We start from the raw sequence: 21,015 nt of genomic DNA, 5'->3' as shown, positions 1-21,015 counted from the left end.
TTCTCGTCTCTTCTCTCCATTTCTCTCAATCCAAACACAACATTAGACACATTGACTTACATTTCCTCTGGATCAGAGGTGAGCACATTTGATTAATAAAGAGAACAAAAATGACTTGGGCTAACCTATCTAAAAAAATGACTCTTATTATTTGACTCGTTTGATACAAAAATGACTAATACGAGTCAACCCAATATCAGGTTAGGGAGAATGGTTTTAAATCTCGTTTGAGACCAAGACAACTCGTCCGATAATCTCAGTATTGTTCACCAACGAGACGGATAGACAAGTCAAACATATTATACGAGATTTAAAATCACAGTTAATTTTTCTCATTGTTAAACGAGATGACTCAAATATATCAGAAAAACTCGTCCGAGACGACTCGGTCTCTTTCAAAACGAGTTTTAAAACCATTGTTCGAGAAACTAAAAAGATGATTTTCGTCAACAAGAATTGAACATTTCAGAAGATGTAATTATCACTAAAATTGAATTTGTTGCTCTGTCTCTAACTTCTTCACCGTTTCAAGTTGACTTCAAGACTTCAAATTGACACTTTTTTCCTTAAAAAAAAAAAAAACCCAAAAAAATTGAGATTTTTGATGAATTAAAGAAATGGAAACTCAGCAGCAGCAATCATGGAGGTTGAAACTCTCATTCAGGAACGCTACAATCCTCGTTTGTTTCTTCAATATTGTTACTGTTCTTCTTCTTCTTCAAGGATTTCTCTCTGCTCTCTGTAACAAAAAACTTTCTCCAAATCAATCAGATTCAGGTTTTCCCCTCTCTCATTACTATTCTTTTTTTTTTTTTTTGTTTCTTTGCGATTGTTGATTTTGCTCACTTATACTGTTTTAGTCATTTAAAACGACAATTTCAAGAACAATTATTCACATAATCAATTGATGAAGAATAACAAATGTTCTTTAAATCGTAGGATTTTCAAAACCTAATTTGTTGAATGAAATTAAAGCCCCTCTTTGGCCTTGAAGTTTTTAGGTTTAATGTGAAATCCAGAGGAATGGCGTAGTGTTTGGGGGTTTTTCTTAGTGCACCCACCAGAAAGAAAAAAAAGGGTAAAATCCTCAAATATGACCTTGTTGGTGAATTGGAGAAAGGTGGTGATGGGGCAAGAAACTAAGAATGGTGTTTAACATTTATGTTTGGGATAAGTTTTAGAGTTGGGGATGGTAGGGCTTACCCATTATATACTGGTATGTGGTTGCATAATTATCCCAAAGAAAAAAAAATAAGTGAAATATATTTGAGGGAAATGAATGGAAACAAGAGAAAATATGAAAAACAACCACAACACAATAATTTACGTGGTTCACCCAACAAGGGCTATGTTGCAAAAATTGAAAAAAAAAAAAGAGCAAGGGCTATGTTGTGAAAATTGACAAAAAAAAGTATGCAATGCAAAAGAAAGAAGAAATCTCAAAAAATAGATGTTTACGAAATTTACCCTTTTTTGGACCAAGTCCTTGGAGGAGATTGATCCTCTTCACTGTATCAATTAAATGTTACAAAGGTAAACCCTTCCCCACTTCCTCTCTCTCTCATTTGTTTTGTTTCTCAACAAGAAAACCCTTGGTTGAATTTATATATTTATACTAAAATCTATTTACATAAATATCCTTAGTTCCATAAATAATTCCCATGGGTAATCCAATGGGATATTTTTTCACTATCAATGTTGGAGAAAAGTATAAGGTTCAATTTATGGAAAATACCTTATAATGAGAAGGAAAATCCACAAGTGCTTTCCTTACCAACACATGCCATCAAATCCATCTACCTTGCTCTAACTTTTTTTTATTTATGTATGAAAAGTATAATATATTGAAGAAAGAAGGGAGAACAAAGTACAAGGAGGCCTAACTTTATTGTCGTAGGGATGCAGATCAAAAGTTCTCTCAAACAGTTTCAAAAATAGTAAGTCTTTTCGAAAAACCTCTAGAAATCCTCTCCAAAGAAAAAAACCTCATCAAAGTCTCACATGGAGGGAAAAAAATACAAGAGATCAAAAGGCCCCTACATAAATAGATTGGGTATACCCTCAATTCAATATCCTAATAATCTCCACCTTGATACCAAATCACACCTTTGTGTTACCAAATAGTTGCTCTTAACTTTTCTTGAAAACTAGAAAAGTTAAGTTTCACTCTAATATCTCTACTTGGTTCGGCTTTGTAAGATGTCTGCAAGATGTCCTTAGTCTTTTTGACTGAGCATTCCTGGAAACTGCAATTTGGTCTCTTCTTGTCACATCCAAAGTTGCGTTCTTTGTTTGGTTAGCTTCTCTTGAGACGATTCTAACTTTGGACAACGTGATTATGCATGGTCTCTCAATTGCAAACTTTTGTTTCCTTTGTAAGAAGAATTGTGAATCCGGAAATCATATTCTTTTGCATTGTCCATTTTGTAGCTCTGTTTGGTCCCATTTTCTATCTCTCATCTAGTTGGATTGGATTTCCCCTTGTGCTATTTTTGATCTTTTCCTTGGGTGGAATTATAATGTTTTCTCCAATAGAAAAAGATATTTATGGTCTATCCTTCCTTTTGCTGCTTGTTGGGGCCTCTGGAAAGAGAGGAACATAAGGGTTTTATAGGGAGAGGAAAAAAGTTCTGTATGAGGTCATTTTTGATATTTAGGGCTTACTTTTCTTTTGGTGTAAACTTTGTAAAGACTTCCAAGGGGTGTACTAAGAAGATTTTGTCTTCAAGTGGGAGACGGTTTGTAATGTTTAGTTGTTAGGGAGGGGTTGGCTTTTGCTCTGCTTAGCTATGTTTTTTTTCTTTTCTTTTTGTTCTCTTTTTTCCTTTTTCTTGTGAAGGGACTACCTCGACCTCTTGTTCTTTTTTTCAATAAATTTTATACTTATAAAAAAGAAGCAGATTGTCCTCAGTCTTTACCTAGACCAATCGACTTTTACTGTATTCAACAATTATCGGATGTAGTGATATTAAACCAGTATGTGTCTTGACCTCTTGTGATGAACTAGATTCTCGGCCAACCGAATGGTGCACATGTTGTCACAAATAGTTCCGTGATTTGCATACAATACCCCATCTCACTCATCAATCTTCTAAGCCATACCACTTCTTTTGATGCTTCTGTTGCCGTCATGTACTCCGCCATGGTAGTAAATAGAACAATCGTATCTTGGAGCCTTGACACCCAATTTATCGGTACATTTGCAAAACGAAATGCATATGCATTTGTTGATCTTTCCTTATCAAGATCATCGACAAAGTTCGCATCCATGAAATCTTGCATTGAATTGGAGCCCTTCTTATATGTGATTGTATAATTATTAAAGCCTCTCAAATACCGAAAGACCCACTTTGTAGCTTTCCAATTAACTTTACTGGGGTTTGCCTGATACCAGCTGCATGCACAATGTCTGGTCTAGTGCACACCATGACAAACATTTGTCAGACTTTCTTTTTCTTCTTTGTTATCATGACTTTTCTTTCACATCTTTCAATTACTACAAGGATGGGTCATGGCATCATAATCAATTTGTAAGGTAGGATTAGACAAGATTTACATGACAAACTTCTTCTAAACCCCATCCAATGGACATAATGCAGAAATATTAGAGAACTCTAGTCTTTTGGAGGAGTCTAGAAGTCTCTAGATTGTTTAGTCTTGTAAAGCAATGCAAAGATGTACAAACAAGTACGAATAGTCTAGGAAAGTCTGTGGATATCCTTAGGATATTGTAGAATTATGAACCACGTCTATTATGAGAAACCAGTAGGGAATCACTCTCATTGACCGAAAGTGTCAAGACTTACCAATGTGCTTTTTCTTAAACTAAATATATTTTTTTTTCCGGGTAATTTTTTAGTAATAAAGCTCATTTTGGGAGGTTGGCTTTTCTATGAATGAAAACAAATGCCATGCGCTCAAAATCTTGTTAATAGCTTTGATTTATAGTTACATTCAAGAGCTATTAGCTGGACATTGATATCATTTGAGAAGTGAGAAGCTTATTATCTTAAATTGAACAAATACTGACCATGGTAAATAGAATTATAGATACGCGCTGGGGGGGGGGGGGTGTTCACGCTAGAGTGCGTTCTTGGCATAAGTTTTGATAGTTCAAGTATTTCTTTGATATAAGTTTTGATATCTATGCTTCTCTTCCCTGTACTTTGTCTTTATTAATAATGATCATTTGTTCAGTAATGAGCTTGCTATGTTACTAGAATGTGTTGTTGCACTAACATTTCAAAATGCAGTGCAACTGAGATACATTGTAGAGTCTGAAGAGATGCGCCGTGCTATGGAGCCCTTGGAACTTATAAAAAGAGTAAGCATGACAGGCCTTCTCAAAATGAGTAATTATCTTTACTATTATAATGAGAGGAGGTGGAGTAGAAGTGGTTCAACTCCAAATTTTGGATCCGGAAAATGCCCACACCTTTATATTTAAAGTTAATATAATCAGGGTCATTTTGGTCAAAAACAAAGAAAATTGCCGCCCACTCCACTACCCTAGAATCATGTTAGTTAATTTTCAAAATTACAAAAATATCATTTTTTTACTATGTAACATACAAAACCCTTTAATCAATGTTTTAAGTTACAAATAAGCCCTTTTGATACATGTGCGTTTGCACTGCCACCTTCTAGTGATATCTAATGAACTTGCTTCCTCCGGTTCGGCTTTCAATTTTGGATACATTATATCTTGATGTTAATATTTCCTCTATAGGTAAGGGAAATTAAGCAAGAAGCATACACAGAACCAGAGGTAGTGCAACCAAAAGTGTCAAAGCAAACTACTGCTGCAGTGGATCTTTCAAAGAGGTTGAAGGATATTCGTACTTTGAATGATGCTAACAACCAGAAAGGTGATTATCTGAGGTTCTAGCAATCGTTTATAGCCATCAAGATTTTTTGTTTTTTTCAGACTGCTTCATGTTGTCTATATTTACGCACGCAAGTATATGTATCGAAACAAGTAATAAAGTGATAAGAAAGTATCGTTCCCACGGAGATTAAATACCAATCTATTGCTAATTACCAATTTATCTCACTCTAATTTTATCCAAACAAAAGTAAAAATATGAATTAAAACTAAACAAGAAAACTAACGGAGAAAATTAACTTGCAGATTTAAAATCAATGAGTGATAAAATCTAGGTTTATAATTTCCCCTAAACAATCCACTTGATTTAATTCTCCTTCCCTCTATGATAAATTAATCCACTATGATTGTCATCCAAGAATACTAAATTCTCTACAAGCCTCTTCCGATGGTCATGTAAAAATACCCTTCTAGACTAATTCCCTATATGCCTATGAGAATCAAATCAAGAAGAATTCATTAAGAATAAGTTCTCATAAGGAATGCACATGCAACTTGAGTATATTCCTATCTCAAATTAGCATATGTTAATCTATCTAGGTCATGAACACAAAATAACTCTGTCGATATTATTAAGGTTCACCAAATCAATTCAATCAATGATCAGTTAATCAAATCGCATTAAACATTGGACAGAATAAACAATCACATGTGGGATCATAGAAGAAAGAAAGAAAACTAATCAAATATAATGAATGGATTCCATTATAACCCTAGAATAGAAATTAGTTCTTCATTGAAAAGAAAACAAAATCATAAAAGTATTTAGCCATTCTTAGATTACAAAATTAAGAGAAAAGTTAAAGTTAAAGAAGATAAAACTCAAGAGCCGATCTCCAATTCCTGTCCTCCTTCTCAATTTTCTGCCTCCAAGAAAAACCCAAAAACTTCTGTCCCCAAATAAGGTTAAACTTTCCTATTTATAGGTATGGAGTCATTAGGGTTTAAGAGTCCCAAAATCCGTCTCTAATTCGGTCACCACAAATTAACGTGTAAAGCTGAAAACGTAAGCAGGCCATGGCCTCCCAATATATCATGCCGCGGCTTGTATTTTTATATTTCTGTTATGCCATTCTTGAATTCCCGCCGCGGCCTCGTTTTCTATCAAGCTGCGGCTTGAAGACTTTCTAGCTTGTATACTTAGCTTCCTTCTTCCAAGAGTGAACAAATTTGAGTCCAGAATTTCTCCTAAACGTATGCAAACATCTCAATGTTCCATATTGTTCCTAAACTGCAAAATAAACATAAAAATCAAATAAAAACATAGAATCACATAAAAAGTATAAAACAAACTAAACTTAACTAAAAATAACTAAAAGACTCTAAAATTAATAAAATATTATATCTAAAAGTGGTTAATTCGTAGGTATAAAACCTACTCATCACTTCAAAAGCTATTGTTTTGACATGATAAACCTCACAAACAAAAGTTCACCAAAAACTATAGGAGAAGATTGCCTAATCATCTCTAATAATATTATTGATGCTTTATAAAAGATGGTCTGATTTATCTGCTGACAAAATTATGATCCTTAGTGAGCTTCCAAGGGCAAAATCTATCCTTGTTGAGCACCTGAAAAAAATAAGCAAATTATTTGTGTTCATGTTATGAATTTTGATATTTTTTCCCAATTACTTTGTTATTTTATCAATTCTAGAATAGAGGGAGTTAAATTCTAAACCGATTCTTCTCATCATTAGTTCTTTATGACTTTTATGTTTCACCAGTGTTATTTGTGTTAATAGTACAAAAAGGTTATTAACTAATATTATGGAGTTTTCAGCTCTTGAGGAATGGCGTAAACGGAAGATGGAAAGAGCCAGGCTGCGTGAACTTGAGAAAAACGGAACGGTCACCTCTCAAGCATAAAATCCATATAGATATTGTATATTCCATCCATTCAAAAAATGGTTGGATGATTATTCCTCATTTCAAAAGAAAAAATAAATTTCTGACTTAGTTGAATTTTGAATTATCATCGGGTGTATATTTTCAACTGTTATCTTTTAGTTATGATCAATTCAGAACTTTATGTGCTACTCTATGTTTATGTGATAAAAAATAAAGTGTGACAATTGGAGGTGTTACGTTTTTTCCTGATCAACAACCATCTTCCATGTTTTTTTGGTTTTTGTTTTTCTAACCATTAGCTAATTGTTGTAATTCTTGTGGTCAGGCATTGGATGAGCTTTTGAAAAGTTTGACACATTGCAGGGTTGAGATTGTATTTGCAGTCTACAATATTATAGTCAAGTTTGAGCTTAGACCCATATCTCAGTCGGTTTGGTACATCACAAGGAAACTTTGAGGTCGTGGGTTCAAGTCCAACTTACCCATCCCAAAAAAGAGATTAGTAGTCAGGCATAAAGTTAGATCCTGGTGGTTTGATTGTTGTTTAGATAATTTTCATTCTCTAGCTTGTCCATTGGTCTCGAATCCCGTTTTCACAGGCTCAGAGAAACTATATTAGTTCAATCGAAAGCCAAGAAATATGTGTGCAGATGCAGGGGATACGGTCACCATTCAAGGTTGGTTCTCTTCTGAATATTTATCCATGCCAAAGATCAGCCTTCTTATCCCCTTGATCCAATTCATCGAATCGTGTTTCACAAATCTTACATGAGCCCCATGTGCATACCGTCATAAGTTAGCATATTTACTAACAGCAGACAACTTCAACTGTAATAGAAAACTGTTTAATTCACAAAAAAAATTAGTCTTCCATTAACATCCCCAATGCCTACTTTGTGGCAGCTTTCACCATTCATTTTGGGTTCCCAAGTAGCTCTTTCCCTATGTCACTCCTACCGAAGTTTGATTCCAACGCGTCATACTAGCTTTGATTCCAAGTAGTACAATTCCAACTAATTCAACAAAAAAAAGAAAAATGTGGAAGTGTTAGTAGTGCACAAAGTTGTAACATTAACGGTGACAAAGGATGTTTCGACTCCATATTTGAAATGTCAATTATTGAGATTATCTTCTTAGATAATCTATATAATAAAATACAACGGTTGTCCCGTTGTTTTCTTTATCTCAATCTTTCTCCCTCGTAAAAAAAAAAGTATAATATTGTACCTCTTTTTAAAAATACTCTCAATTTTATTATGTTATCCATTTTAATAATAACCCTTCAACTTGCAAACTCTAGGTAATAAATAAGTTTCCCAATAATAAGATTGTAAATATGAATTTTATTGTTTTGAAAATTTACGACTAGTGAACTCCCAAATCTGAAATTCAAATCCAAATAGTGAAAAAAGTTTATGTTTTTTATTTTTTACTTTTTTGAAAAATGCTGAAATGACAAAAATAATTTACTGTGATTCTCACAAGTCTAGCGTGGGATGTGCATATAATCATAGATGTGTTTCATCGTGATACAAGTAAAAACCATCTACGATTACGTATGCATGTCCAGCATGACTCTTTTTTTTTTTTTAATACTTTGTCCTCTCTATTCATCTCAACACCACAACATATTCTCGAGATACGTCTAAACAATATATGTCCAAATCGACTGAGTCAAATCGGACCCACGACCCGATTCCAAAATCAGGTTCTTAAACGCGCAATTCTCAATAAATCGATTGTGATCAAAGCTGTAATAAAACAGAATCTGCTTTGTAATTCATGCCAGCTTCATCTCTTCGTTTCATCTCTCACTCTCCCACTGTAATATACTCTCCTCTCAATTTTCTTCTTCAACTCCTCCAACACTCCATCGATCACAAATGTCTGAAACTCACCCAGCAGTCTCACGCTCAAATTTTCTCTCTTGGGTTAACTCAAGACCCTTTTCTTGCAACCAAACTCATCTCATCCTACTCTATCTGCGGATTCCCAAGCCATTCTCGCCTCTTCTTCGAATCAATTCTCCACAAAAACGTGTTCCTATGGAACTCTTTGATCAATGGGTACTCTAAAAATGGAATCCATGAAATGGGTTTTAATCTGTTAAATCGAATGTGTGTTGAGGAGATTAATCCAGATAATTACACTTTATCAACCCTTTTGAAGATTTCTGGTGATATTGGAGATTTAAAAATTGGAGGAGTGATTCATTGTTTGAGTATTAAAATGGGTTTTGTTTGGGATGTCGTTGTAGCAAATTCTTTAATGTCGATGCACTGTAAATGTGAGAGTTTTACAGATCTTTGCAAGGTGTTTGATGAAATGCCGCAGAGAAATTCTGGGTCTTGGAATGTTTTAATCTCTGGGTTTACGGTTTCTGGGAATTCTGTGTTTAATGAGGATGCATGGAGGTTTGTGAAACAGATGCAAATTGAAGGAGTGAGACTAGATGGATTTACTGTTTCTAGTCTTCTTTCCTTGTGTGGCACAAATACTGGAAAGTGGGATCATGGAAGAGAGATCCATTGTTTTATAGTAAAAAATGATCTGGGTTTGGATTCGGATGTTCACGTGGGATCTTGTTTGATCGATATGTACTCAAAGAATAAAAATATAATTACGGGAAGACAGGTTTTTGATCGGATGAAATGTAGAAACATTGTTGCTTGGACAGCAATGATTACGGGTTACGTACAAAATGGAGGTTCAGAGGAAGCTCTGATGCTTTTTCGTGAAATGCAGCTCAGAGGTGGGATAGAACCCAATAGAGTATCTCTTGTAAGCATTCTTCCGACTTGTAGTTCTCTCGCTTGTTTAATGGAAGGGAAACAAATTCATGGATTTTCAATCAGAAAAGAATTCAACAATGAAGTTTCTCTTAGTAATGCATTAATCGACATGTATTCTAAATGTGGGAGCTTGGATTGTGCTAGACGTGTTTTTGATAATGATGCTTTTTGTAAAGATGCAATTTCTTGGAGTTCAATTATTGCTGGATACGGATCACATGGCAAGGGCGATGAAGCCATTTCCCTGTTTCATAAGATGGTTCGACTTGGGATTAAGCCTGATAATATCACATTAGTAGGAGTACTTTCCGCCTGTAGTAGATCCGGATTGGTAACGGAAGGATTTAACATTTATAATTGTGGGATTATCGATTTTGGGATTTCGCCAACAGTGGAGATATGTGCTTGTATGGTCGATATGTTAGGTCGAGCAGGCCAGCTTGATCAAGCATTGAAATTTATTAACTCGATGCCCATGAAACCTGGACCGAGTGTGTGGGGAGCTCTTTTTGGTGCTTGTGTAGTACATGGAAACTCAGAAATGCGGGATTTGGCTTACAAGTTTCTCATTCAATTAGAACCCGAGAACCCATCAAACTATGTATCGCTCTCAAATGCATATGCTTCATTTGGAAAATGGGATGTTGTGGCAAAATTACGAATGGGGATGAAAGGCAGAGGTTTGAGGAAGTTTCCTGGATGTAGTTGGATTAATATAAGTAGCAAGACCCATTATTTCTACGTTGCAGATAAAACACATCCTTGTTCTTCTCGAATTTACGAGGTGTTAGATGACCTCATATTGATGATGAAGAGTGCTCAGTACGATCCTGATTTCAAAAATTTGATGTAGATCTATTGTTTGGTTTATTTGGTTCACAATGTGGTCAATCACCAAGAGTAGATGGTTATTTATTCCGAGAAGTATTAGATCATAATCTTACTATAAAATTATTTAATTTATTCTTGTGCAAATAAAGATTTTAATATGTCTGAATTTGCAACTAATGACATCATGAACAATGATTTTGTTATCTGTTATTGAGATGTAACTTATGTTTGGTACTTGATAGTGAAGAGAACATTCATCTTAGAATACTTTCCGAAACATAGAATTTCCCCTACTGTATATGTAAAAGTACATGATCGGGCTTCATGTATCAGTTTTTCATTTTCTTTATCGTAATGATCCTTAACTATGAAGTTTAATTCATTTATCTTAATTCAACTTTTATTTTATTTAAAATTTTCAGTAATTTTCTGGTTCAAAGGAAAGGAAAAACATGAAGATCTCCGTTAAGTTTGCTATCTACTATCATCTATATCTCTTTTAGCCTATTTTCTAAGTTGTTGAGAATATTTGTCAAACTATTGGGATCAACTCTTTACAATAGTTCCTTTAAATCTTCTTTCATCTTGCCTTGAAGCAATCTTGAATAGTAGATTAGTAGGCGTGGATATGAATATACAATCTCATCCGGGCTTACTAAAATTAAAAAAGAAAGAAATATAATTAATAAAAAAAAAAAAAAAGAAACATTAAAATGTCCATTACATTCACATATATATGTTCCAAAATAAAGCCTAATTATACATAGCTTCCCACAAGACCCTAATCGAACTATAAATAAACAGTTACAAAACTAGTGGGGACATATCATATGTACACAAATATTTATGTGACAGTAGTACAGAAGCAGGACTACGTGAGTTGCCTCACAATTCTAACAAAGTTCCTTTGATCTCATGCATCTTTGTAAGAGTTTCTCTCATGGTTAAACGGGCTTTTGGTATGTCTGCTGCACAAGCCAGGCCCACTCTTATCACGGAAGCGAAACACTCATCTTCTCTACTTTTCCAGTTACTTGTAGAGCTGCTACTACTGGTTGTGGAAACACTATAGTTGTTATTGCTGCTGTCGTAATCTGAACCATTATTGTTATCAAAGATTCTCGAGTCAATGATTTCCCTAATTCGATTCTTGTCCACAGAAGATGCAAATATATTCAGGTCTAGACCATCTCGAAACATCTCGTCTGTGGGTTTCCTTCCTGTAAATATCTCTAGCAGTAGAATTCCATAGCTGTAGACATCCCCGCTTGTCGAAGCATTACTGCCCAGTCCGTATTCTAGGAAACCAAAACAAAACATTAGAATATCAGATACTTATTTTGTTTATTTTTAATTGGGGTGTAATTAGTAAAAGTTGGGGTGCCAATAGTAGCTCTCACAAAATAACGTTTTTTTTTCATGGGTTTGTCTAATAGTATAGTTTGATACCTGGAGCAATGTAGCCAGTGGAACCCATCACTCCAATTGTACTACTCTGATCCTGTAAAGGATTATTACAAGAGAGAATCCTTGCGAGTCCGAAATCCCCTACATGAGCAATCATGTCTTCGTCCAAAAGGACATTGCCAGGTTTAAGATCACAGTGAACAATAGGTGGTTCACAGTCATGGTGCAGATAATCCATGGCAGAAGCTACATCTATGGCAATGTTCAGTCTCTTCATCAAGTTCAACCTTAGCCCAGACTCAGGGTCGTCTGGATACAACCACTTCTCTAGGCTTCCATTAGACATGAACTCCATAATCAAGGCCTTGAATTCTTCTCCTCTGTGATCGATGCTTGAGCATGAGGTGATGACCTTTACAAGGTTTCGATGCCGAACATTCTTTAGAACTTCACATTCTGCTGTGAAGCTCTTAGAAGCTTTGCTTTGTTTTAGGTCGAGAATCTTGATTGCAATGATGGTTTTCCGACTTTGGTCACCTTCACCGTCATCGTCACCGTCACTGCTGATTCCTCTGTAAACCGAACCAAACCCTCCCTTTCCTATTAGATTTTCTGATGCAAAATTATTGGTTGCAGACAGAATCTCTTCGTACGATATCTTCTGTGGTCTCCCTTTGTAAGATGGAGAAAATTTACTTCCCTTTGATTCTCTCTTCCGTTTCTTTTTCTTTTGTACAACCAATACCCATATCAAACATGAAGAAACACAAATTAGTGCAATAAAGCTAACTATAGGGACAATGATCTTGAATGCAATTGATATATTTTGCTTCTTTTTAATTGCACATGTAGGGAGTTTCAGTTTCTCCGTCATCTCTTGATCCCCACTGCAAAGCTTATTATTTCCTTGAAGAGAATTCCAGCTAATTTTCGCGAAGATTCCTTCTCGTGGTACAAGTCCTTCCAAATCATTGAAAGAAAGATTCAAGCTCTTCAAAACCCGAAGATTCTGTAAACCATTTGGGATCTGTCCTGAAAGATCATTTAATGAAAGATTCAAGGTTTCTAGAGCTGCTAATCGTCCCATTGAATTTGGGATTGAGCCGTTGAGTTTGTTCTTAGCCATGATAAGTGTAACCAAGCTCGAACAGCCATCGATGGCTTCTGGAATATTGCCGGACAGCTCGTTATCTGAAGTATCCAGGAATCCCAACTGCGACAACTTTCCTACTTCAATGGGCAAAGAACCACTTAAAGCATTCCCACCCAAACGCAGCTCATGTAAATTTGAGAGTCCGAAAATCTTTGTTGGAATGCTTCCATTCAATCTGTTCTTGGCGAGACCCAATAAGTTCAGATTCTGACAGTCACCTATACTCTCAGGAATTCTTCCGGAAAACTGATTAGCTCCCATGGTAAGCTGAAAAAGCCGAGTAAGATTGCTGAAGCTGTTCGGTATTTCTCCAAAGAACATGTTCTGTTGCAGGGAAAATCTGTTTAAATTTTTAAGTAGTCCTATGGAGTTGGGTACTAAGCCTCGGAAAGAATTTTGCTGCAGAGCCAAGACTCTGAGGTTCCGATAGTTCTCCATTCCTATAGGGAAGCCCCCGGAAAGATAGTAGTTATTTTCTAAACAAATTTCTCGAAGATGGGTCGATAGATTGGCTGTCGTAATTGGAAGCTCTCCTGCTAGTTGGTTGAAAGCTAGTATGATAACCTCCAAATGGGTGCAATTAGTGAGTGAATCGAATACTTGACGGTTCATTTCTGTGGTAGAAGACAGAAGATTCATGCCTAGATTCAGAAAATTGAGATTTTTCAGGTTACCAAGTGAAGGGATTACACCTTCAAATCGATTTGAACCTAAATCGAGGAATTGAATTGTTGATGCATTGGATAAAGAACTTGGTATAGGTCCCGTGAGGTTATTTCGGGATATATAGAGTTCCTTGAGATTGGGAAGAGCAAGCATCATGTCATGTGGTAGCTTTCCTACGAGCTCATTTTCCGTTACGGAGAACATGATCATAGAGGAGATGTTATAGATTGAATGAGGTATGTCTCCAGTTAGATTGTTTTGAGAGAGATGAAGAATGAGAATTTTTCGGAGACGACCCAATTCATTTGGAATTGTGCCGGAGAATTGGTTTCGTGAGAGGTAGAGATGAGTAAGAGAGGAGAGATTTCCAAATGAAGGAGGGATTGAACCACTAAGATTATTTACTGCAACGTTGAGACGTTCGAGCTTCTTTAAAAAACCCAACTGAGAGGGAAGGTTCCCGAGTAATCGGTTATATGAGAGATTGACTCGTCGGAGGTTAGAGCAATGAGAGAGTGTAGTGGGGATGATACTATCAATAGAATTGTTGGAGAGGATGAGACGTTGTAGGAGAGAGAGATGGCCAAACTCTTGAGGAATTGGGCCATGGAAGAGGTTGTTGGAAAGGTCAAGAATTTTGAGGGAGCTGAGATTAGAGAGTTGAGGAGGAATGGTACCGGACAGACCGAATCCTCCAAGCTGAAGTGATTGGACACGGGGGTTTGAGTTATTGGTGCATGATATGCCAAGCCAATTGCAGATAGATGTACTATGGTTCCATCCCAAGAGAGTATTTTGAGGATCGGAGACTAAACGTTTGAAGGTGACAAGGGCTTCTCTTTCTGTACTACTAACATCGGCATTGTTCACGATGAATGAATAACTGAGGAGAAGGAAGAAAAGTGCATAGCGGGTGCCCTCCATAGGGGTTTCCGATCTCGGGCACACAAGCATTTTTGTTTTTTGTTTTGCTAAGCAAGCAAGGTGGTGTATTTTTGTATCGATTAAATTTTTTGTACAATTTAAAAAAAAAAAAAAATTGTTGTCGAATATTTCATGTTATGATGGTCAAACCACTTGCATTTGAAAAGTAAAACCTCTTCGTACCTAGCAGGTGTCTAGGTTTTTTTTTGAACCGCCAACTTTGACCTTGGGATTGACCCGACCCGTACTTGACCCAAATACTTGAAGATTAAAAAAATATATATAAATTAATGCTATTTTTGTTATTCATTTGGAATTATTTGATATTGTCTTTCATCAAAGTAGGACAAATTTCTAATTGAAAAAGAAAAAATAAAAAAGGATTAGAGATGATAAGGGGACCTTTTATTTATTTATTATTATTTATAATATACTTTAGCTATTTTTGTTAGAAAATTATACATCTATCTATACATAATATAAATACTTCAAATATATGAATGGATTCGGCCAAATTGGGCATTGTTAGGCCCCAACTTGACTTGGATTTAACGAGTTGAAAATTAAAAATATTCAGTCTGACCCTACTATGTGGGCTCAATTGATAGACCTAGCCTAGGTTTGAGCTAGGTAAGCAGGTCAACGGGCTCAATTAATACCCTGAATTGGCCAAGCCTAACCCTAACACTGCTATATAAGTTGGTTTCATTCAGTAGTAGCGAACGACCAATTCAAATTCGAACTAAGACAACCCACAAATTCAACAACAAAATACGGAGCTTCACACTCAGTGACTCAAAATAACAATTGCAGTAGCACTATGTATTCTGAGAACCATCGATTTTCCTTTTTTTTTCATACTTCCTCCTCAAGTTGTGATACTTGATGTATTATTTCAATTTTCAAGTCACTTAAAACATTTTTTTTCAAAATATATGGATTACTATTAAATATTTCATGTTAGGGGTAGGGCTCATAGGACCTACAACTAATTACTGAGATTTGGAATTTTGCAAAGTAAAAAAAAATAAATAAGGACTGCTATTGAATATTCCACATTAAAGTAGGCCAGAAGTGTTACTTTTGAATATTAACCTCCCATTTCATGGTTGGTTATTATAAAAGCACCCCACGAATTAATAAGGGCTACCCACACCAAAGTCGAATTGTTTTGTTTTTCGGGATGAGCTGATTTTTAGCGAGGATGATTTCCATGATGAGGAGATCAACCAATCAGTCCATTCCAAAACTTCTATCCCCATCAAAATTGATTTACGAAAAAAATGAACAATTTATGGTTCTTGAATTTATTTTAATGGGACTAGAAGTTTCGGAATGGGTTGTTTTTTGGTGAGGATTATCTCCTCATCATAGATATCACCATCACCAAAAATCAGCTCATTCCAAAAACTTTTAACCCATATAAGACAATAATTTGGTTATGGTGTGGGTTGCTCATGTTATTTCATGGGGTGCTTTTATAATTACCCTTGATGGTAGTTTAACTACTTAATAACATTTGAAGAGTCAACCATCTTAAATAAGCGTCAGGTGTTTGGCTTTTTGGTTGTGGGTTTTCATGTCCAATGCATGAGAAAACACTTTTTTGCGTGGCTATGAAAAGTAACTATGGTTGGATTAAGGTGTCAAATGGGTCGGTTTGGGTTTTGGAGCCTTTAACTTTTATGGGTTTTGGTTCCTCTTTATTTGAAGTTCAAATTAATGGACTCATAATTAAAAAATAATAATTGTGGAGGAATAAATTCCTCAACCACAAGAGAGGGCACGATAGGTTGGAAGCATCTCATGGCTCGGTTTTTCCCCCTCCTGAATTAAGATGGGTCGAATACAATCTAATAGAATAACGGCTCAAAAGGAAATGACGCATAAATCCCTGGAATTTTGGGATCTGAATGTAATAAATTAGGGAAATCCCTAACTTCAAGGGATTAAGCGTTTACCTTTTTCAAAGAAGGAAAGTAGATAAGAATATACACGTAAAAAAAGGAAGAGAATGCTCTATAAAAGGGAAGAACAATACATAGCAAAGGTATGAAAGGAAACCGACTCTGATAAAAAGAGAAAAGAGAGAAGCAATATTCTTTGAATATATCTAACTTTGACATCGTAGGCTTTTCTTTTCAGGAAAGGGGATGGAATAAAGTGGGGATAACCTCGAAACGGGAGCCAACTCTGAAGATTGATCGACGTTCAATTGTTGCGGAAAAATCAAAATCCACAATTGGCGCCGTCCGTAGGAAACGATAGGAAGGAACACGACGCACACATGGCCAACACTAGAAACATGGGCAGAAGGGTGGCAGCTAGGGTTAATCCAGCAGGAGTTGTTGAGAATGCTGAGCTAGCGAGGGCAGCGGAAAGAGAACATTCCCAAGGTGAGCAGGGCGATGCCACGGCAATAGGCATCTAATAGTTACTAGCACAGATAAGGGAGGACATGCAGCGATACTTGGACTGTCAATCGGAAGAGATCCAGGAATCGAGAAGGGAAAACGAACGGTTGAAACAACAGAGGGGAGAAGAATCGGGAAATAATGGAGGAACTGGAAGAGAGGGAAGCCAGTATTCAAGAGACCACGACCCCGAGGTAAGAAGCGAAGGGAACCATGCCATCACAGAGCAAGGCGCACTACCGAATCCCCTCACAATAGGGGAAGTGGAAGATATTCTTAAGCGCAGGAAGGAAGATGCTGTTAGACAAGGACAAGTTGGGAGGCTCGCCCAGACAGTCGTTAGAGATCTAAGGACGTCCCCGTTCTCCGCAACGATTAGGAATGTCGTACTGTCTAAAAAGTTCCATATGCCAAAGTTCGACTCCTTCGACGGGACTAGAGATCCTGTGAAGCACGTTATGCATTACAGAAACATGATGATCTTGCATGAAGGAGATGATACGTTGATTTGCAAATTGTTTCCTACCACCCTGAGGTCAGGAGCACTTTCTTGGTTTTAGAGTCTCCCGTCGGGCACGATCGGGAGTTTCCAACAACTGGAGGAAATTTTCGTAGCACAGTACATCCACATTAGGAGGAGGAAATTCAAAGTCAATGTCCTGTTTTATTTGTGATAGGAGGAAAAGGAGAGCGTTCAGGATTTTATGGCTTGATTTAGAAGCCAACTTCTTTCGATAGAGAACCCAGATGATGGCATGGTCGTTTAGGCGTACGTAAACACAATCATACTGGGAACCATGTTGCATGAAAAGCTAGTAACAAATCCCCCAGATAGGATGGAAGATTTCTACGTGGTAGTCGAAAAATTCATCACTCTATAAAAGACATTGAAGAGCAGATCTAGAGAAGCTTTGGTGACATCAAGCACGGTGCCATCAGCGGTCGAGGAACAAGGGAAGAGGAGAAATGAGGGAGGCATTGGACTAGAAATGAGGAAAACAAGGGAGCACACAAGCCGGAATACGTGGAATTCAAAGAGAATCTTAACTCCGCTGATAGAAAGATCGTCCAAGATATTAAGGCACATCGTCGAAGATCCAAGTTTCAAACTAGCACCTCCGAACTATCGTGGGCGACCGAGGATGCCCTATTATGAGTATCACAAGGCAGAAGATCATCTGACCAATAACTATTGAAAACTAAAGCATGTCATTCAGGACATGATTAACATAGGAAAGCTCATGAGATATGTAGCAACAACCACGGAGGAACGAAGGAGACGAGATTTGCCTCCCCTACCCCCATGAGGACTTTCAGCCCAAGACGATAAAGTCGGAGAGTGGTGAACACAATAGTGGCAGAGCTAGCAACAGACAAATCGACTGGGATTCCACCATGATCAAAGATTAGGAAAGCACAGCATGATCAACAAGCTTATCAAGTCACAGAGGGAGCGGTTGTAGCTCGGGTATTAGAGTCAGTATGGGAGAACAAAGCAACTGTATTCACTCTAGAGGACTTAGAGGGGGTATCCAACCCTCACAACGATGCTTTGGTAGTTACCCTAGAAGTAGGCCCAGTTGATCTGAGAAGAATACTCATTGATGCAAGGAGTGCAGTCTACATATTGTTCTTGTCAACTGCTGAACGTATGGGTATGCTAGGTGGAATGGAGCAATCTGATGTCAACGTTTACGGCTTTAATGGAAGTTCAGTAATGCCTATAGGAGAAATAACCTTGCCCATTTCTGCTGGTCCCGAAAGTTATTATGACCAGATTCGTTGTAGTTAATTCAGACTCAGCATACAACGCCATCCTCGGAAGACGATGGATCTACTCGATGCAGGCTGTGCCTTCCACGTTTCATCAAGTCTTGCGTTTTCCAACCTCGCAAGGGCCCATGGAGATTCGCGGAGATCAAACAATGGCTCGGCAATATTTTTCTTGTGTAGTTAAAGATAGAAGGAAGAAGGAACATTAGGGGAAAATCGAGAGGGTAAAAAATAACTCTGCCAGCCTAAAAGGCCAATAACAATTACAGAACATCCAGTCTACCGGTCGGGTGTCCGTAGTGGAGCAGGTATTGGAGGTCGATTTGGGAGAGGACGGTATGTATCTGACCTTCATTGAGTCAAAAATGAAGAAAGAAGAGTCAAAGAGTATTATTGAATTCTTAAAAAAGAATAAGAATGTCTTTGCCTGGTCATTGGAGGACATGCCCGGCATCGATCCAATGGTAGCGAGCCACCATCTGCATGTAGATCCCAACTTTCGACCTATCTAGTAAAAATCATGAAAGTTGGCACCGAGGTTGCGACAAGCCATAAATGAGGAAGTCTCCAAGCTTCTGAAGGCCAGGTTCATAAGAGAAGTACAATTCCCAACATGGGTTGCAAACATTGTAGCGATGCCAAAAAAGGATGGTCAGGTAAGGGTGTGCATTGATTTTACTAACTTAAATCAGGCATGCCCGAAGGACGGATTTTCACTTCCATGGATCGATCGCTTGGTAAATGCAACGATAGGACACGAGAGACTCTCATTTATGGATGGGTATTCGGGATATAACCAAGTCATGTTGGCCCCGGAAGACCAGGAGAAGACAGCCTTTATCACTGAACAAGGACTATTCTGCTATACCGTGATACCATTCAGATTAAAAAACGTCGGGGCCACATATCAAAGGCTGGTTACGAACATGTTTGAAGATAAATTAAGAGATATTATGAAGGTTTATATTGATGACATGCTGGTAAAAAGCAAGCAAGCGAAATATGATATGAACCATCTAGAAGACATATTTGCTCGCCTAAGAAAATATAAGATGCGCCTCAACCCAAAGAAATGTGCGTTTGGAGTATCTTCTAGAAAGTTTTTGGGGTACATGGTCACAAGAAGAGGGATAGAGGGCAACCCAGACCAAATAAGAGCACTAACGGAGATGGCCCCACCGACCAGCGTGAAACAAGTACAGAAGTTAGCAGGAAGAATTACTACCCTCAGCAGATTTGTGTCAAGGTCGTCAGATAAGTGCAGACCCTTATTTTCACTATTAAAGAAGGGGACAGGGTTCATATTGTCGGAAGAATGCGAGAAGGCATTCCAGAACTTAAAGACATATCTCGGGTCGCCTCTAGTACTGAGCAAGCCAGAAGAAGAAGAAACTTTGGGAATGTATTTGGCGGTAACGCCGACGACAATAAGTTCTATTCTTTTCAAGACGGAAGGGAAAAAAGAGTTGCCCATCTATTTCATCAGTAAAATGCTAGGGACATTAGAAAAGAAGTATAGCCAAACAGAGAAAATTTGCCTTGCCTTGGTGTATTCAACATAAAAGCTCAGGCCTTATTTCCAAGCTCATAGGGTCAGAAACATAATCGATTACCCGATAAGAGAGATCCTGCACAAATCTAAAAAATCTAGGAGGATAACTAAGTGGGCCGTTGTACTAGGAGAGTTTGACCATGCTTTTGAACCAAGAAGTGCACAGAAAGGGCAAGTAGTTGCCGACCTTCTTGTTGACTTCCCTATGGAGGATCCGAATTGGGAAGAAGAGGAGGAGGCGGACCCACCAAAAGAAAAAATACCCAATCCTATGAGCCTAGAAACATGATGAAGATTGTTCACAGATGGGTCCATAAATTTTCATTGGTCAGGAGCAGGAATGGTGCTAATCACTCCCAGCAACGACCGACTAAAGAAAATAGTCAAGCTAGGATTTGGAGCATCAAATAATGAAGCCGAATATGAAGTGGTTCTCGACGGATTGCAAATGGCCAGGAAACTAAAGATAAAAAAAATTACAAGTTTATTCAGATTCCCAACTTGTGGTTGGACAGTGTAGAGGAACGTTTCAAGTAAAAGACGATAGAATGTCAATGTATGTAGAACTTGTCCAGAAATAACTGGCCGATTTCGAAAAAGTAAGGATATCTAGAATTTTTCGAGATAACAACCGCCACACAAACTCACTGGCATACATAGTGTCAATGATCGGAGAATCAGAAGTTTGAACGATTCCCGTGGAATTCTAGGCTAGGGCAAGTATTGATCTGGAAAAGGGAGAAAACTGCATGACAATAAACACAGG

At 37.4% G+C, this 21,015-nt stretch overlaps 3 protein-coding genes across 3 annotated transcripts; 2 read left to right on the top strand and 1 right to left on the bottom strand.

Moving 5' to 3' along the window:
* Positions 1-473: 473 nt before the first annotated feature.
* On the top strand, positions 474-6,973 carry LOC147396746 (uncharacterized). Its single transcript, XM_086451848.1, has 4 exons — positions 474-777; positions 4,254-4,324; positions 4,730-4,868; positions 6,670-6,973. Exons 1-4 carry the CDS (start codon positions 618-620, stop codon positions 6,753-6,755), a joined length of 456 nt encoding a protein of 151 aa, XP_086307974.1. The 5' UTR covers positions 474-617; the 3' UTR covers positions 6,756-6,973.
* Positions 6,974-8,336: 1,363 nt separating this feature from the next.
* Positions 8,337-10,526, top strand: LOC147396745 (pentatricopeptide repeat-containing protein At5g16860-like). The gene has a single exon (XM_086452418.1). The coding sequence runs from the start codon at positions 8,520-8,522 to the stop codon at positions 10,380-10,382; it is 1,863 nt and encodes a 620-aa protein (XP_086308544.1). The 5' UTR covers positions 8,337-8,519; the 3' UTR covers positions 10,383-10,526.
* Positions 10,527-11,021: 495 nt separating this feature from the next.
* Positions 11,022-14,586, bottom strand: LOC147396744 (uncharacterized). Its single transcript, XM_086451847.1, has 2 exons — positions 11,810-14,586; positions 11,022-11,658 (listed from the first exon to the last, which is right to left on the bottom strand). The coding sequence occupies exons 1-2, from the start codon at positions 14,538-14,540 to the stop codon at positions 11,246-11,248; spliced, it is 3,144 nt and encodes a 1,047-aa protein (XP_086307973.1). The 5' UTR covers positions 14,541-14,586; the 3' UTR covers positions 11,022-11,245.
* Positions 14,587-21,015: the final 6,429 nt, after the last annotated feature.

Source organism: Akebia trifoliata, chromosome 8 (genome assembly GCF_017979445.1).
Source record: "Akebia trifoliata isolate Shusen 1 chromosome 8, ASM1797944v1, whole genome shotgun sequence".
Lineage (NCBI taxonomy): Eukaryota > Viridiplantae > Streptophyta > Magnoliopsida > Ranunculales > Lardizabalaceae > Akebia > Akebia trifoliata.
The sequence above is the reverse complement of the archived record's forward strand: the minus strand, read 5'-3'. Positions and strand labels throughout refer to the sequence as shown.

Excerpts from the sequence above, each read along its gene's own strand:
- LOC147396746 (XM_086451848.1), top strand. The coding sequence starts at position 618 with ATGGAAACTCAGCAGCAGCAATCATGGAGGTTGAAACTCTCATTCAGG. Across the intron at positions 778-4,253 it reads TCCAAATCAATCAGATTCAG|TGCAACTGAGATACATTGTA; the intron begins GTTTTCCCCTCT and ends TTCAAAATGCAG. Across the intron at positions 4,325-4,729 it reads CCTTGGAACTTATAAAAAGA|GTAAGGGAAATTAAGCAAGA; the intron begins GTAAGCATGACA and ends TTTCCTCTATAG.
- LOC147396745 (XM_086452418.1), top strand. The coding sequence starts at position 8,520 with ATGCCAGCTTCATCTCTTCGTTTCATCTCTCACTCTCCCACTGTAATA.
- LOC147396744 (XM_086451847.1), bottom strand. The coding sequence starts at position 14,540 with ATGCTTGTGTGCCCGAGATCGGAAACCCCTATGGAGGGCACCCGCTAT. Across the intron at positions 11,659-11,809 it reads CACTGGCTACATTGCTCCAG|AATACGGACTGGGCAGTAAT; the intron begins GTATCAAACTAT and ends TTGGTTTCCTAG.